Below are 15,844 nucleotides of genomic sequence, written 5' to 3'. Positions count from 1 at the left end.
TCTTTTCTTGTACATTTTTGTTTGTTTTCCCTGGATTAATGGTTGTCCCTTTTATTTGCTTAGTTTTCTATGTTTCAATTGGTAATTTATCCTAAAATTATTCTCAAGAAGTGAAAAAAACTTCTCATTTTTTGAGTAATAGGGTTTCTGTTTTGTTCTGGTTTGTTTTTAGGGGGCTGTCCCTCCCAGAACTCTGTGTTCCTCGGCTCCAGTCTAAACTGGTTGCTCTCTAGGCTTCTTACACAGGCCATCCTGGGGACTCCTTTCACTTTTCTCCTGGTTGGATTCCTTGTTTCCTGTATCCCGTATTTTTTTTTCTGGGTTTATTCCCTTGTTTTTGGTGGAGCATACCTTCTAGGAGCTTCCTGAGAAGAGGTGTATGGGAAGTAATCTTTTACAGTTCTAGCATGTCAGAAAACGTCTTAGAGTTCTAGGTTGGAGATTATGGTTTCCTTAGAATTTGGAGGGCATGTTCATTGCTTTCCAGGGTTCAGACTGTTTTTGAGAAGTCTTGATATTATTCTGATTTTTTATCTTTTGTATGTGAAGCTCCCCCCATCCCCCAGCAAAAAAAAAATATTTTAGATCTTTTCTTTGTTGTAAGATTCTGAAATTTTATAGTCAGCCACCTTGGTATGGCTGTTTTTCATACACTGGATTTTGGTGGACCTTTTTAAGCCAGAAACTTAACTTCAGTTCTCAGAGCTCTGTGTTCTTTCTTTTTTATAGTCTTCTGTTTCATGTGTTTTTTGGCTTCCTGCATTGTTAAGAGTTTTTGCTGCATTCCTTTTTCTGTTTCTATTAGTGTTTGTTTTTCCTCAAATGTTTGATAATCCTTGACTACCCTTTCATTTTGAAGAGAAGATGTAAAAAATTTATTGGAAGCTTGTATTCAGGGGTGGGGCTTGTCCACAGGTATGCCTACGGTGACCAGCCATCCTAGTCTGAGGGGTGTTCCAGGACACATGACTTTCGGTACTAAAACCATGACAACAGGATGGGCAAAACGGAGTGGTTGGTTACCTTAGGTAATTCTCACCTTAAGGTGATTGGGTAGGGACCCAGCATTTCATTGGAGGATTTCCAGCGTTCAGTATCTGTTGCTGTTTCTTGGATTGTTCAGTTTTCCAGGAAGGAATCTTCCAAGTATCCTATTTGAGGAATGGAAGCCTGTCTGCTAATGTTCAGAGCTGAACAAGGGAGAGGAAGTTGGAGTTTCAGTGTTTCTTCTCAGTATAGTGCTTTTGTTCTCAACTGGGCTAAGACTTCTGATCCAGAATCTCTCTTTGGTTTAACCTGTTCTGAAAATAAACTTCCAGTGTTCTGCCATGATGTAACAGTCTTTTTGGAAAGCAGTCTGTCAGCATCTATTAAAATTAAAAATACAGGGACTTCCCTGGTGTCACAGTGGTTAAGAATCCACCTGCCAGTGCAGGGGACACAAGTTTGATCCTTGGTCCGGGAAGATCCCACATGCCGCAGAGCAACTAAGCCTGTGTGCCACAACTACTGGGCCTGCTCTCTAGAGCCCGTGAGCCACAACTACTGAGCCTGCTCTCTAGAGCCCGTGAGCCACAACTACTGAGTCCGCATGCCACAACTACTGAAGCCCATGTGCCTAGAGAGCCTGTGTTCTGCAACAAGAGAAGCCATCACAATGAGAAACCCGTGCACTGCAACGAAGAGTAGCCCCTGCTCGCCACAACTAGAGAAAGCCCGCGTGCAGCAACGAAGACCCAACGCAGCCAAAAATAAATAAATAAATTTATTAAAAAAAAATAAAAAATACATATGCTCTGCCAATAGTGAGGGAGAGTTTGAAATTATAGTCATGACAAGTGCTATTAGATGAAGCAGAGATTTGGAGGCAATGGTAGAGTGTGGGATTGAGAAAATAATTAGAAACATTATCTTGGACTGGAGAAGGAATATCTTTCTGAGGCTAGAATGAACGAGGTGACGTTGGTTACTGAAATGGAGAAGTGTGAAGGTGTGTCAGAGGAAATAAAGTAGTTCCTGCTCCTGACCTCTGTTTTCTCTGTTAATTAAGAGTTGAGGTGATCTGTGGAGAGTAAGGATGGCAGAGGGTGGATTGGGGCCTTAAGGAAATTGGTCAGCATTGAAAATAGCAGATATGCAGGATGAAAGGAATTATTGACCAAAAACAAGTAGATAGATTTTGAGCAGGGCTGTGATCAAATAGCAGGTATATTGGGAGTGAGGTCTAAAAGGGTCAAAGATTGAGCTGGAGAAGGGCTATCAGAGTTAGGATGCTTTGGATGTAAACCATTTCTGGGTAATGAAAAGACATAGGCCTGTCATTGTTACCGTTGTCAGGTTCAGCAGCATCACCTAAGAACCTGTTACAAATGCAAGTTTTGGGACCCTATCCTAGGTCTTCTGAACTGGAGACTCTAGGGGTGGGGCATTGGGTTTTAAGAAGCCCTCTAGTGGATTTTGATATGCACACCACTGATCCAGGCTGTGGCTACTGGAATTAGTTGCTTAAATTGGATATAGGTGAAGTTCTTTGAATTTGATCGAGATAATGAATTATGGGACAAAGGTGTTGGCTCAGTCAGGCCTCCCAGATTTTGCAATCACCTAACTTACGGAATGGCAAGTGAAACTGACATTTAAGGGTCAAGGTTTTCAGGGAATGTGTGAGAATGACGAGAAAGTTGAAGATGGAAGCAGATGGCTTCGATCTTAGAGGAGGAGAGCTTCTTACAGTAGGATGAACTATAAGCGGAGCAAACAGCCCACTCTCTACTTCCCCAGTCAGAGGTGTTTTCACTCACTCATTGGTATTAGGTGCTAGGAATGGTGTGTTGCAAAAGCCTTTGCTCTCATTGAGGTATATGAAGTGTTAGAGAAGAGTGAGGTCTCTTCTGCAGGGCCTTGAAAGGAAGAGAGTCCAGCATAGGGGAGAGCCAGGTTTAAGATACGGTGAAGAGATAGAAGGAGCATTCATTGAAGACACTGAGGAGAAAGGGAGGTTTAAAATACTTGTTTTTTAATAGTGTCATTGTTTTATAGTGGCTTTGACATTTTCAGATCATTTTGTTTCCTGGTGTTCTTTTATGTTTGCCCTTCTATTCTCCTTGCTGCCCTTGGCCCGTTTCCCTGGGCTTTGTGCAAGCTGTAGGCTCTTGCTGCTCTTCAGTTTGTGGAATTCAAAATTGTATTTTATTTGGGGAGCTAGTCCTTTTATATTGTTGGGAAAATTAGGATGACAGTATTTCAAAGATCGTTCAGCCACTATAGACCTCATGTTTGGTCCATCTCTGATAGACTGATGTAACATTTTATTTTAAATCACTTTTTTTTAACATCTTTATTGGAGTATAATTGCTTTACAATGGTGTGTTAGTTTCTGCTTTATAACATAGTGAATCAGCTATACATTTACATATATCCCCATATCTCCTCCCTCTTGCATCTCCCTCCCACCCTCCCTATCCCACCCCTCTAGGTGGTCACAAAGCACCAAGCTGATCTCCCTGTGTTATGCGGCTGCTTCCCACTAGCTATCTATTTTACATTTGGTAGTGTATATATGTCCATGCCACTCTCTCACTTCGTCCCAGCTTACCCTTCTCCCTCCCCGTGTCCTCAAGTCCATTCTCTACATCTGCATCTTTATTCCTGTCCTGTCCCTAGGTTCTTCATAATCATTATTTCTTTTTTTAAGATTCCATATATATGTGTTAGCATGCGGTATTTGTTTTTCTTTTTCTGACTTCACTCTGTATGACAGACTCTAGGTCCATCCACTTCACTATAGATAACTCAATTTCGTTTCTTTTTATGACTGAGTAATATTCCGTTGTTTATATGTGCCACATCTTCTTTATCCATTCATCTGTTGATGGACGCTTAGGTTGCTTCCATGTCCTGGCTATTGTAAATAGAGCTGCAGTGAACATTGTGGTACATGACTCTTTTTGAATTATGGTTTTCTCAGGGTAAATGCCCAGTAGTGGGATTGCTGGGTCACATGATAGTTCTATTTTTAGTTTTTTAAGGAACCTCCATACTGTTCTCCATAGTGGCTGTATCAATTTATGTTCCCACCAACAGTGCAAGAAGGTTCCTTTTTCCCCACACCCTCTCCAGCATTTATTGTTTGTAGATTTTTTTAAACATCTTTATTGAAGTATAATTGCTTTACAATGGTGTGTTAGTTTCTGCTTTATAACATAGTGAATCAGCTATACATTTACATATATCCCCATATCTCCTCCCTCTTGCATCTCCCTCCCACCCTCCCTATCCCACCCCTCTAGGTGGTCACAAAGCACCAAGCTGATCTCCCTGTGTTATGCGGCTGCTTCCCACTAGCTATCTATTTTACATTCGATAGTATATATAAGTCCATGACACTCTCTCACTTCGTCCCGGCTTACTCTTCGCCCTCCCTGTGTCCTCAAGTCCATTCTCTACATCTGCGTCTTTATTCCTGTCCTGCCCCTAGGTTCTTCATAACCATTTTTTTTAAGATTCCATATATGTGTTAGCATACGGTATTTGTTTTTCTTTTTCTGACTTACTTCACTCTGTATGACAGACTCTAGGTCCATCCACTTCACTACAAATAACTCAGTTTCATTTCTTTTTATGGCTGAGTAATATTCCATTGTATATACATGCCACATCTTCTTTATCCATTCATCTGTCGGTGGACACTTAGGTTGCTTCCATGTCCTGGCTACTATAAATAGAGCTGCAATGACCATTGTGGTACACGACTCTTTTTGAATTATGGTTTTCTCAGGGTATATGCCTAGGAGTGGGATTGCTGGGTCACATGATAGTTCTATTTTTAGTTTTCTAAGGAACCTCCATGCTGTTCTCCATAGTGGCTGTATCAATTTACATTCCCACCAACAGTGCAAGAGGGCTCCCTTTTCTCCACACCCTCTCCAGCATTTATTGTTTGTAGATTTTTTGACGATGGACATTCTGACCAGTGTGATGGGATTCCTCACTGTAGTTTTGATTTGCATTTCTCTAATGATTAGTGATGTTGAGCATCCTTTCATGTGTTTGTTGGCTATCTGTGTATCTTTTTTGGAGAAATGTCTATTTAGGTCTTCTGCCCATTTTTGGATTGGGTTGTCTGTTTTTTTGATATTGAGCTGCATGAGCTGCTTGTAGTATTTTAAATCACTTTGCTCATACACATAGCAAAATTAGTTCATCACTTTTAAGTTAGTAATGATAATGAGGAATTATTTATTGGAAGCCACAGATTGAGGAGCTTTTAATTTAGTTTCATCTTTTCCAATGAACTTTTGTTGTAGTATTTCTGCTAATAGCATCCTTGGACTTCCTTTAAGTAGTGAAATAAGCAAAGGGAGGCAGTATGAGAACTCACTGTAGAACACAGTGAATCATTATAATTCTCAAGTGGTCATATGGGGATAATGGAATCATGTGGCATGTCTTGTGTTGTGAGTACAGTGATTGGAGATGGAGCAGACAAGGCTCCATGGAGAAGCCCAAAGTTCTGTCCACATGACAACCTTCTCTAGATGCCATGCCACATTAACTTGATATATGGAAGTCTTGTCCCCTACAAGATTAACTAGAAGGCATAAGTCTACCAATTGCAATGTTAAGTAGTTAAGGGTTTATTAGCAGTCAGGGTCTAGAGGTGATCACCACAGCCTCTGTTATACGTTGCTTAGGCATTTCACTATGTGTATGTTCAAGCATGTGTTTATAACACCTTTTGATATCCTTTGATAAAATGTATAACTTGCATTTCTGTATTGGAATGCTTTTGAACATCTTTACACCTGGAGATAGATATATATACATGCATATATATCTGATTTTAGTTGTATAAACAAGACCCTTTTAATTTTCTCTGTGATCTCCTAACCAGGAAGTTTAGTTCATGGTTCATAAAGTGTAACATAAGCCATAACATTTAAGTGGTGAAGTAATCAATGACATTTAAATGTTTTGCATTATATTTTCTACCTCTGTCTCTGTTATAAGTTGGATCTCCATGTTACTGGCCAATGTGGACTGTCTTCAGGAGCCAAACTCTTTATTACTTGAGGGCCTTTGCACCTATTCTTCCATCCTAGTATTCTTCTCCCTCAAATCTTTACATGGTGGATTTCTTCTCATCTTTTGAGTTAAGCTAAATGCCACGTCCTCAGACATTTTTCTCAGGCCATCCTAATCTTGTCCCTTCTCTATCATATGATCCTGTTTATCTCCTTCATAGAAATTATCACACTCTTGAACTATCTTATTTATCTACTTAGTTATGTGTATATATTCTCCTAGTAGAATATAAATTACAAAAAAATAGCTAAAAGAATACAGTAAGTCCCCTACATACGAACAAGTTCTGTTCTGAGAGCACGTTTATTAAGTCCAATTTGTTTTTAAGTCCAACAAAGTTAGCCTAGGTACCCAACTAACACAGTTGGCTATATAGTACTATACTGTAATAGGTTTATAATACTTTTCACACAAATAATACATAAAAAACAAACACACAAAAAAGAAAACAGTTTTAATCTTACAGTACAGTACCTTGAAAAGTACAGTAATACAGTACAACAGCTGGCATACAGGGACACGTTCGCATCTTTGAAAGTTCACAACTTGAAGGTTCATATGTAGGGGGCTGACTGTATACAAAAGAAGCTATAGTACTGAATGGAATAAATGGACATGGAGTAGTTGGCATTATCATTTACTTCATGGTGATAAAACAGTAAATCAGAAAGTTTAAGGGGATTTGCTTAAGATCTTACAGTCATTAAGGGAAAGAACTCAGACTTAAACCCGGAGATAGGGAGGAAAAGTTGTTTTTTAGCAGTCGCATTATCTAGTACTCATTCATTCTGGTTTTATGTATCCTGTCATTGCAACTATTGTGTCTAAATCATGTAGTTGTTATCTTTGGATTCTCCTTAAAGTTAAACCGGTTTAACACTCTCTACATCCTACACTTACGGAATGCTACATGTTAAATCTATTCAACTTAAACAATTAAAAATTAAACATGTGATACTAGTTGTAGCCATAATAGCCATGGCATTAGTAATGATAGTCGTAATAACCGTGGCCGTCCACTCATCATCCTCGGTGATGATGTCAGCTACCTCATAGCGCTGTTGTAAGATGAACTAAAGCAAGGTATGCAGAAGATCCTAGACTCGGTACTGTTATGTTCCTTTTAAAATTCAGTATTATTTACTTTTTACGTTCTTTCAGTCTTCAGGTATGTATTGAGCACTTATCATTTGTATGATAACACTGGTAACACCTTTGGCAAGTTATTTAACCTCTCTACCTTAGTTCCCTCACCCATAAAATGAAGATAATAATAGTACTACCTCATGTGAAGACTAAATGAGTTAGTATATGTAAAACACTTAAATACTGCCTGGCATGTAATAGGTTATAGTACTTAAAAGTGTTATTATGTTCTAGTCCTATGAAGAAGACTATAAAACTTTACTGAGAGACATAAAATATTGGAGTATGAGACATGACACATTCTTAGAAGGTTATACTCAGTAATGCGGAAAATATCAAATATTTCTAAACTTATGTATAAATGAGATAAAATTTCAATCAGAATTCCAAAGAAATTTTTAAAAAATTGAAACTGTTGAAAATAATTCTAAGGGCCTACCAGTTACTGAAATGTTAAAAAACAAACAAACAAACAAAAAAACCACAATGTAGTAATCAAGACAGTATGGTGCTGGCAGAGAAGAAAAGGAAAAAATAAGTGGAATTATTTGGAATCAGAATTAGCAAACAAATGTAAGAATTCAGTATTGGATCAGAAGACATTTCAAATCCATGCAGAAAGAATGGTGATATAATAAATGCTCTTGGGACACTTGGCTATTCACTTGAAAAGAAGCTGGATTACTGCTTTATACTTTACACTCAAGAATATTCCAACCGTACTGAAGATTTAAATATAAAACATGAAACAGTGTCATCACATCCACCATTGATGTTACAGTAACTCTGTGCTGATACACACCCTGTTTCCCTTCTTCTCTAGCTGCACAGCAGACAATTAATCAGCTGACCAAAGAACACATTACTGTATTTGAGGAAGTCTTCACCTATTTAACAAAGATGACACTAGCACCATCACAAAAAGGAATTTGGAACTTGAGTCACTAGGTCAGAATGCAACAGAAGCAAAGTAACAATAGGGGTGATAAGGCCTTCATATATTACCATCATGGCTAGACACTGATGACAAGTTTGAATAGCTAACATTTATACAGCAAGCAGTGTATTGAGCAGTGTTTAAGTATTTTACATATATTAGTTCACTTAGTTCTCACATGAGGTAGTATGATTATTATCCTCATTTTATGGACAAGAAAACCAAGGCCTGAGAGGTTAAATAACTTGCCAAAGGTCAAACAGTTGGTAAGTGGCAAAGTAAGAAAACCATTCCAGGCAGTCTGGCTCCAGAGTCTATGCCCTTAACCACTTTGCTACATTGCTTATCTAGGAAACTAAAAGATATAGACAATGAAGAAGAAATCAGTAAAATTTGACAAGGATGGCAGAGGTTACATCAGTACAGCAAAACCCTGTCATGTAATTGCAAACAGGAGAAAACCTAGCAGCATGGAGAAATAGATAAATTGATTGGAAAAATAGATATTGATGGAAATGGACTAGTATTTTTGAAGGTGTTATGCAGATGATGATTGTAAGATGAAAACCCCATTTCACTCTTTTCCCCCAAAGATGTATCAGATTTACTATTTTTTAAAAAGATCATTTATTCATTCTGTCTCTTTATAGCAAACCCACCTCAAAAATACCTTCTGTACATACACAAGAAAAATCTACATGTATTAGTTGGTGGTCTTTTCCCCCAAAGATCAAACTATACATCTCCACAATATAAGTACTTGTGATAAATGACAAGAAAACAGTTAGTAGACTCCTTGAAGTTTTCTTTGTGAATAATTCTGACACTGATTGGTTTTTGTGCAGCTTGGTAACTGATCATAGTCAAATCTTGAAGGGGCTGACAGGCAGTATTAATGATTTTAGACAATGCGAAACCACTGGAAGGTGTTTAAGTAGGGTACTGCTGTGATTCAATTTGAGGTTTGGAGATATCTCTCTGGGTACCCTGAAGAATGGATTCCCAGGGGACAAGAGTAGATAGAAGACCTGTTAGGAGGCTGTTGTGGGAAACCCAGTGGGAAGTGATAACACTAATGGAGAGAACTGGACAAAGTTGAGATGTATTTTGGAAGCAGAGTTGACAGGACTTATTGATGAATTGGATGTGAGGAACAGGAAGGAACCAAGAATGACTCCTGCTGTTAGGACTTGAGTATTTAATTTATGATTGGTGCTTCCACTTTTTAAGATGAGGAACATGGAGGAAGAATTTATTTGAAGCAGTTGGAGAACAAAGCAGGAGCAGAAATTTTCTAAATGATAATTCCCAGACTTAAGGTATAAAGGATATTAAAATTGAGTTGTATGGGTAAATGTTACTACGTTTGTATAGTAACATTTAGGGAAGTATAAGGAGAAATAGATCTTTCTTTTTCAGTCAGCACATTGTCTTATGTGAGTTTATTGCTTTGGTTAATCTAAAAGTCTGTTTCTTTTCTTAGGTAACCCAGGTTTTCCTGCCTTTTATGTACCATTTGCAAAGGCTTTGTATTCTTCAACAAAAAGACGCTTTCCAGTTTGGGTTATCAGTCATGCTGGGCATGCCTTGGCCCCCAAAGACAAGAAGATTCTTACAACCTCAGATGGTATGTGTTTGTTAACATCTGCTTTCCTTTACAGTGAGTGGGTGTTCATATTTCTAGAAAGCCTGCTAAGGTTAAGAGTTATACCAGTGGAAACCTCCACTTGTGGCATTGGGCCCATGGTGCCACATTCTGGCAATTTTAGGATTTGGGGGGTCAAATAATTCTGCAGGTAATTTTCTTTAAAAGATTGGGCAGGGCTTCCCTGGTGGCACAGTGGTTGAGAGTCCACCTGCCGATGCAGGGGACATGGGTTCGTGCCCCAGTCTGGGAAGATCCCACATGCCACGGAGCGGCTAGGCCCGTGAGCCATGGCCGCTGAGCCTGCATGTCCGGAGCCTGTGCTCCGCAACGGGAGAGGCCACAGCAGTGAGAGGCCCGCATACCACGAAAAAAAAAAAAAGTTTGGGCAGATCAAACAGTTTGTCTAGGACTTGCCATCTGTATTTACCAACTAGTAACCAACTGTATGTTTATCGATCATGTACTATAGTCCAGGGTTGTATTAAGAAGAATGGCGAAGTAGTATAAGACGACGTGGTCCTTAGCCATGGTTCCTACTCTAAAGAAGCTCTCATTCTCATGTTAGAGAGTGATTAAGTGATAAACTCTGGCCTGCTGATCATGTGGATACTTAAGGAGTAAACAAAGGAGAGAGTAAAAGAGTTTTAACAGCTGAGTAGAATTTGGAATTGAGGGGTGGAGGTGGGTGCATTCTGTATAATAGGCAGAAGGATTAGCATAGCAGGAAGAGAGATTCAGTAGGTACTTGAGTGCTAGGCAGGGCCAGATTGGGAGGAACCTTGAAAGCTGAAGGGAGAACTAGGACTTTACATGGTAAATTTCTGGAAGCCTTTAAATGGAGGAAGTAGTACCACAGAGTTGCAAATTACCTGCTTCTAATTCATGGGTATTCTAACGTGTTCACTCTTCTAAAAAAAAAGTGAGATGAGAGGAAAAAAGAAAAACATAATTTCTGTGTGGGCATTCCCTAAGGGTTCCACTTTGTTAATCTGAAGTGGGAGAGAGGTGGCTATGGCTTCATTGCCTAGTTTGCCCCTGGTTCTGGTATGCCTCTCCTATGGTATGAGCCTCTTCTTATACTTACTGAGCCTCTAATGATAGGGAAAACCATGTGTGGGTAGGGAGGGAGAAAGAGGTAGGTGATATGGGAACTTTCTGGACTAATCTGTTCAAATTTTCTGCAACTCTAAAACCATTCTAAAAAATAAAATCTGTTAATAAAAAAATACTGGAGGGCTTCCCTGGTGACACAGTGGTTGAGAGTCTGCCTGCCAATGCAGGGGACACGGGTTCATGCCCCGGTCCGGGAAGATCCCACTTGCCGCGGAGCGGCTAGGCCCGTGAGCCATGGCCGCTGAGCCTGCATGCCCGGAGCCTGTGCTCTGCAATGGGAGAGGCTACAACAGTGAGAGGCCCACATACCGCAAAAAAAAAAAAAAAAAAAAAATACTGGAGGTTTTTAATAATTTTAATATTTACATTATACTTTTTATCATTGTATTAGTTCAGACTCCCATAACAAAACCCATAAACTAGGTAACTTAAATAGCAGGAATTTATTTTCTTATAGTCTACAGACTATAAGTCCAAGATTAGAGTTTCAGCACAGTTGTGTTCTGATGAGAGCCCGCTCCCTGACTTTCAGGTGGCTGCCTTCTCTTTTAGTCCTCACATGACAGAGAGAGAGAGGGAGAGAGAGAGGGAGAGGGAGGGAGCATGATAGAGCTAGAAGGAGTGCAAGCCAGCAAGTTCTCTGGTGTCTCTTCTTATAAGGGCACTAATCCCTTTATGAGGGCCCCACCCTCATGACCTCCTCTAACCCTAATTACCTCCCAAACTCCCCATCTCCAAATACCATCACAGTGGGGGCAGGGGGGTTGTTCAACGTAAGAATTTTAGGGAACATAAATATTCAGTCCATATAATCATGAATGGGAATGTTATGTATTAACATTTTAAATCTGATCACAGGTATAGGTCAGCATATACATATGACATTGTACCTGAGCAATAGTAGAACATAGAAATTATCTCTTAAAACATTTTTGCTAAATATTTGTTCAAGTTTTATTAGCTTCCCTTTGGTCCATCCTCAGAAGTATTATCTTACAGTTGTTAGAAGCAGGCCCTTTGAAGCCTCGATCCTGTTGAGTAGCAAAGGAAAAGTTTCTGTTCTAAGTGGCAGCTCCTTCCACATTCATGAACATCTGCAGGCAAGCTAAATTATAATATTTTTTTTATTTGAAGAAGTGGGTGACAATTAAGAGGTGATTCCTATTTTTATCCATGTCCTATTTTTGGCTGTTAACTGATACATATGGTCAGGACACAATGTAGTTATTGCAGAATTTAGGAAATGAAATCACCCTGTGCATACAGAGTAGGTAGATACTCTTTGGTTCTGTAGTTAGCGTGGGATTTGGTTCTCTTTTCTTTTCCCTCCTGAAGTCATAGCTCAGACTATTCATGTGTCATCTCACTGTGAACATCACAACTCCCTGGCTCTTGATCTCTTCTCTTAACTCTCACATATCGTGGTGTAGATCAGCTTCCTGAAATGTTAGTTCTGGTTCCAAAATCCTGTGTTAATTTTAGATTGACTTTAACATCAGATGCCAACTCTTGAGAATGGAATTTAAGCTTTCTTTTTTCCTAATTCCATTTACTCAATTTAATCTTTTTTGAGTACCTGCTGTGAACCTGCCTCTTTGCTAGCACTTATGGAAAAATACCTCTGTGCTTAAAGCAAATCTGTTGCACTTACATTGTTTATTATTAGGTTATCTCACCACCCAGACTTCCTGTGTCTTTCTTTTTAAGGCATCACATGTAAGATTACCTTTATCTTGGCTAATCTCCTCCTCTCTGTTAAAACAGTTTCCACTCTCAGTGATCAGGCCCTTGATAAGCAGGATCATCCAGACTTTGTTTCAGCTCTTTAGTTGCTCAGATTTCTTCTACTACCACTTTCACCTACTGTATCTTTTGTATTTCCCTAATTATCTTCTATTTAGAATTATAAATATACAGATTAAGTGCAATCCCTATATAAATTCCTACAAAAATTACAGCTGCATTTTTTCACAGAAATAGCAAAAAATGTCCTAAACTTTGTATGGAGCCACAAAAGATATCAAATAGCCAAAATAATCTTGAGGAAGAAGATTGAAGTTAAGGTTCAAAGGTGAAGTTATCACACTTCCTGACTTCAAACTATATTACAAAGCTAGTAATCAAAACTGTATGGTAGTGGCATAAAAACAGACCAATGGATCAGAATAGAGAGCCCAGAAACAAACCCACAAATATAGGGTCAGCTAATCTTTGACAAGGGCACCAAGAATACACAATGGGGAAAGGACAGTATCTTCAGTAAATGGTATTGGGAAAACTGGATATCCACATGCAAAAGAATGAAATCGAACTCTTATCTTATACCATACACAAAAATTAACTCAAAATGGAGTAAATACTTAAATTTAAGACCTGAAACCATTAAACTCCTAGAAGAAAACATAGGAGAAAAACTCCTTGACATTGGTCTTGGCAGTGATTTTTTTGGATAGGACACCAAAAGCACAGCTAAGAAAGGCAAAAATAAACAGTTGGGACTGTGTCAAACTAAAAAGCGTCTGTACAGCAAAGGAAACAGGCAACCAAATGAAAAGGCAGCCTATAAAATGGGAGAAACTATTTGCAAACCATATATGTGATAAGGAGAATTTCCAAAATATATAAGGAACTAATACAACTCAATAGCAAAAAACATTTAATAGCCTGATTTTTTAAATGGGCAAATTTTTCCAGAGAAGACATACAAATAGCCAACTGGTATATGAAAAATGCTCAACATCATCAGTCATCAAGGAAATGCAAATCAAGACCACGATGATATTATCACCTCACACCTGTTAGGGTGGCTATTCTCAAAAAGACAGAAGTTAACAAGTCTTGGAGAAAATGTCACTTGAGCAGTGAGCTAGGTTACCCAAAGCTTTCTGAAAGGAAAAGCCTTCATGGGTGGGGGTGGCCTAGTTCCTTATCTGGTTGTTTTGCTAGTAGCTGGGTCATTACAGCTGGCAGTATGTTTATTCAAAGTGGATGTCTCATCCATCAAAAGCTTAATGTCAGGCACTTACACTCAGTATGTGAGGTGATGCATGTGTTACTCAACCTGACTGTGGTAGTCATTTCACAGTGTATATGTATATTAAGTCATCACCTTGTACACCTTTAAAAACAGTCATGTTGTACAACCTAAATATATACAGATTTTATTTGGCAGTCATACTTCAGTAAAGCTGGAAAGAAAAAGGAAAATAATTTTTGAAGCTGGACCATGGGTACGTGGGGGTCTATTATACTATTCTCTGGACTGTAGTGTATGTATCAAAATTTCCACTATTAAAAAAAGGTTTTAAAGAAAGAAAAAGAATTATAGGATCTTAGAGCTAAAAGTATCTACCATATGATCCAGCAATTACACTCCTGGGTATATAACCAAAGAAAGTGAAAACACTAATTAGAAAAGAGATATGCATCCCAGTGTTCATAGCAGCACTGTTTACAATAGCCAAGTGTCCTTCAGCAGATGAATGGATAAAGAAGATGTATACACACACACACACAGTGTTTTACTCGTCCATAAAAAGAATGAAATGTTGCCATTTGCAGCAACATGAATGGACCTGGAGTGTATTATGCTTAGTGAAATAAGTCAGACAGAGAAAGACAAGTACTGTATGTTATCACTTATATGTGGAATCCAGAAAGTAAAATGAATGAATATAACAAAACAGAGAAAGACAAGTACTGTATGTTATCACTTATACGTGGAATCCAGAAAGTAAAATGAATGAATATAACAAAACAGAAACAGACTCATAGATATAGAGAACAAACTAGTGCTTACCAGTGGGAAGAGGAATGGTGGGGGGGGCAACACAGAGGCAGGGGATTAAGAGGTACAAACCACTGTATATAAAATAAATAAGATACAGGAATATACTGTACAGCATGAGGAATGTAGCCAATATTTTATAATACTTTTAAATGGAGTATAATCTATTATATAAATGTTGAATCACTATGTTGTACACCTGAAACTAATATAATTTTGTAAATCAACTATATTTTAATTTAAAAAATCCACCTAAAAAAAAAGTATTTACATTAAATTGCATCTTGAACCCTTATTTTTCAAGGAAGTAAAATAAGGCCCAACAGAGCTACATGACCTTGTGCTGGTGAGTGGTAGAACGCGGACAGGAAGCCAGCACTTGTGATCCTGAGGTCAGTGCTCTAGTCCTGTGGTAGGTCATCTCAGGTGGCTGGTGCAAAGTGCTAGTGATTAGCCCTTCCATGGTCACAGATTGTACCCTGGTCTGTCACCCCTTTCCTGCTGTGACTTGTAAGGGGGACAGGATAAATGGAGTGTAGATGAAACTATGCAACTCATGGCAAAATCTTGCCTAAATACCTCAAAGTGCCTCTTTTCGTAGTGTCTTTTTCTATCTGTTTACGTGCGTGTGTGTGTGTTCCTCTGTGAATGCAAATTACTTTCGAGCCTTTTACACTTAAAGACTAGGGTATGCTTTGAAAGGCAAGCAACTATTGATTACCTAGCAGTGAGAGATTTTGTGAAGTGAAACCGAATATACAGATTTTATTGCCTTGATTAAAAACATTTATTTCAACAGCTGTCACAGAAATGTGGCTGAATGTGAATCAAATGTATAGTATATACTTGCTTTACCTTGAAATAGTTTAAAAGATACATATTTATTGAGTTATTTCTTCATATATACCCAAAGAAATTTGGGGGTTTTAATACCACAGTTTTTCCTCTGTCAAGAAATGTGTACGTCTGCTTAGAATGTGCTTTGGCTATTTTATGTGGTATTGGAAAACAAAGGTGTTAAAAGAATTCTTAGAAAACAGGCTTGTTTTAACATGCTAAATCTCGAAAAGCTACCAGTTTTGCTGGCCTGTTATCTTAACTCTGGCAAGAGAAGAGAAAACCAAGGACA

General features: G+C 38.6%; 1 protein-coding gene across 7 annotated transcripts in view; it reads left to right on the top strand.

Moving 5' to 3' along the window:
- The window catches only part of LDAH (lipid droplet associated hydrolase), a 97,527-nt gene that overhangs the window by 14,621 nt on the left and 67,062 nt on the right, over positions 1-15,844 (top strand). For all 7 annotated transcript variants that reach the window (XR_014295815.1, XR_014295816.1, XM_082641819.1 and 4 more), the window contains one exon: positions 9,651-9,794. Coding sequence is in view for 5 of the 7 variants with exons in the window: in XM_082641819.1 (XP_082497945.1) it covers positions 9,651-9,794 (144 nt within the window). In the remaining 2 variants the exon portion in view is untranslated. The remainder of the gene's footprint in view (positions 1-9,650; positions 9,795-15,844) is intronic.

Source organism: Mesoplodon mirus, assembly GCF_964341445.2.
Source record: "Mesoplodon mirus genome assembly, chromosome: 14".
NCBI lineage: Eukaryota > Metazoa > Chordata > Mammalia > Artiodactyla > Ziphiidae > Mesoplodon > Mesoplodon mirus.
The sequence above is the reverse complement of the archived record's forward strand: the minus strand, read 5'-3'. Positions and strand labels throughout refer to the sequence as shown.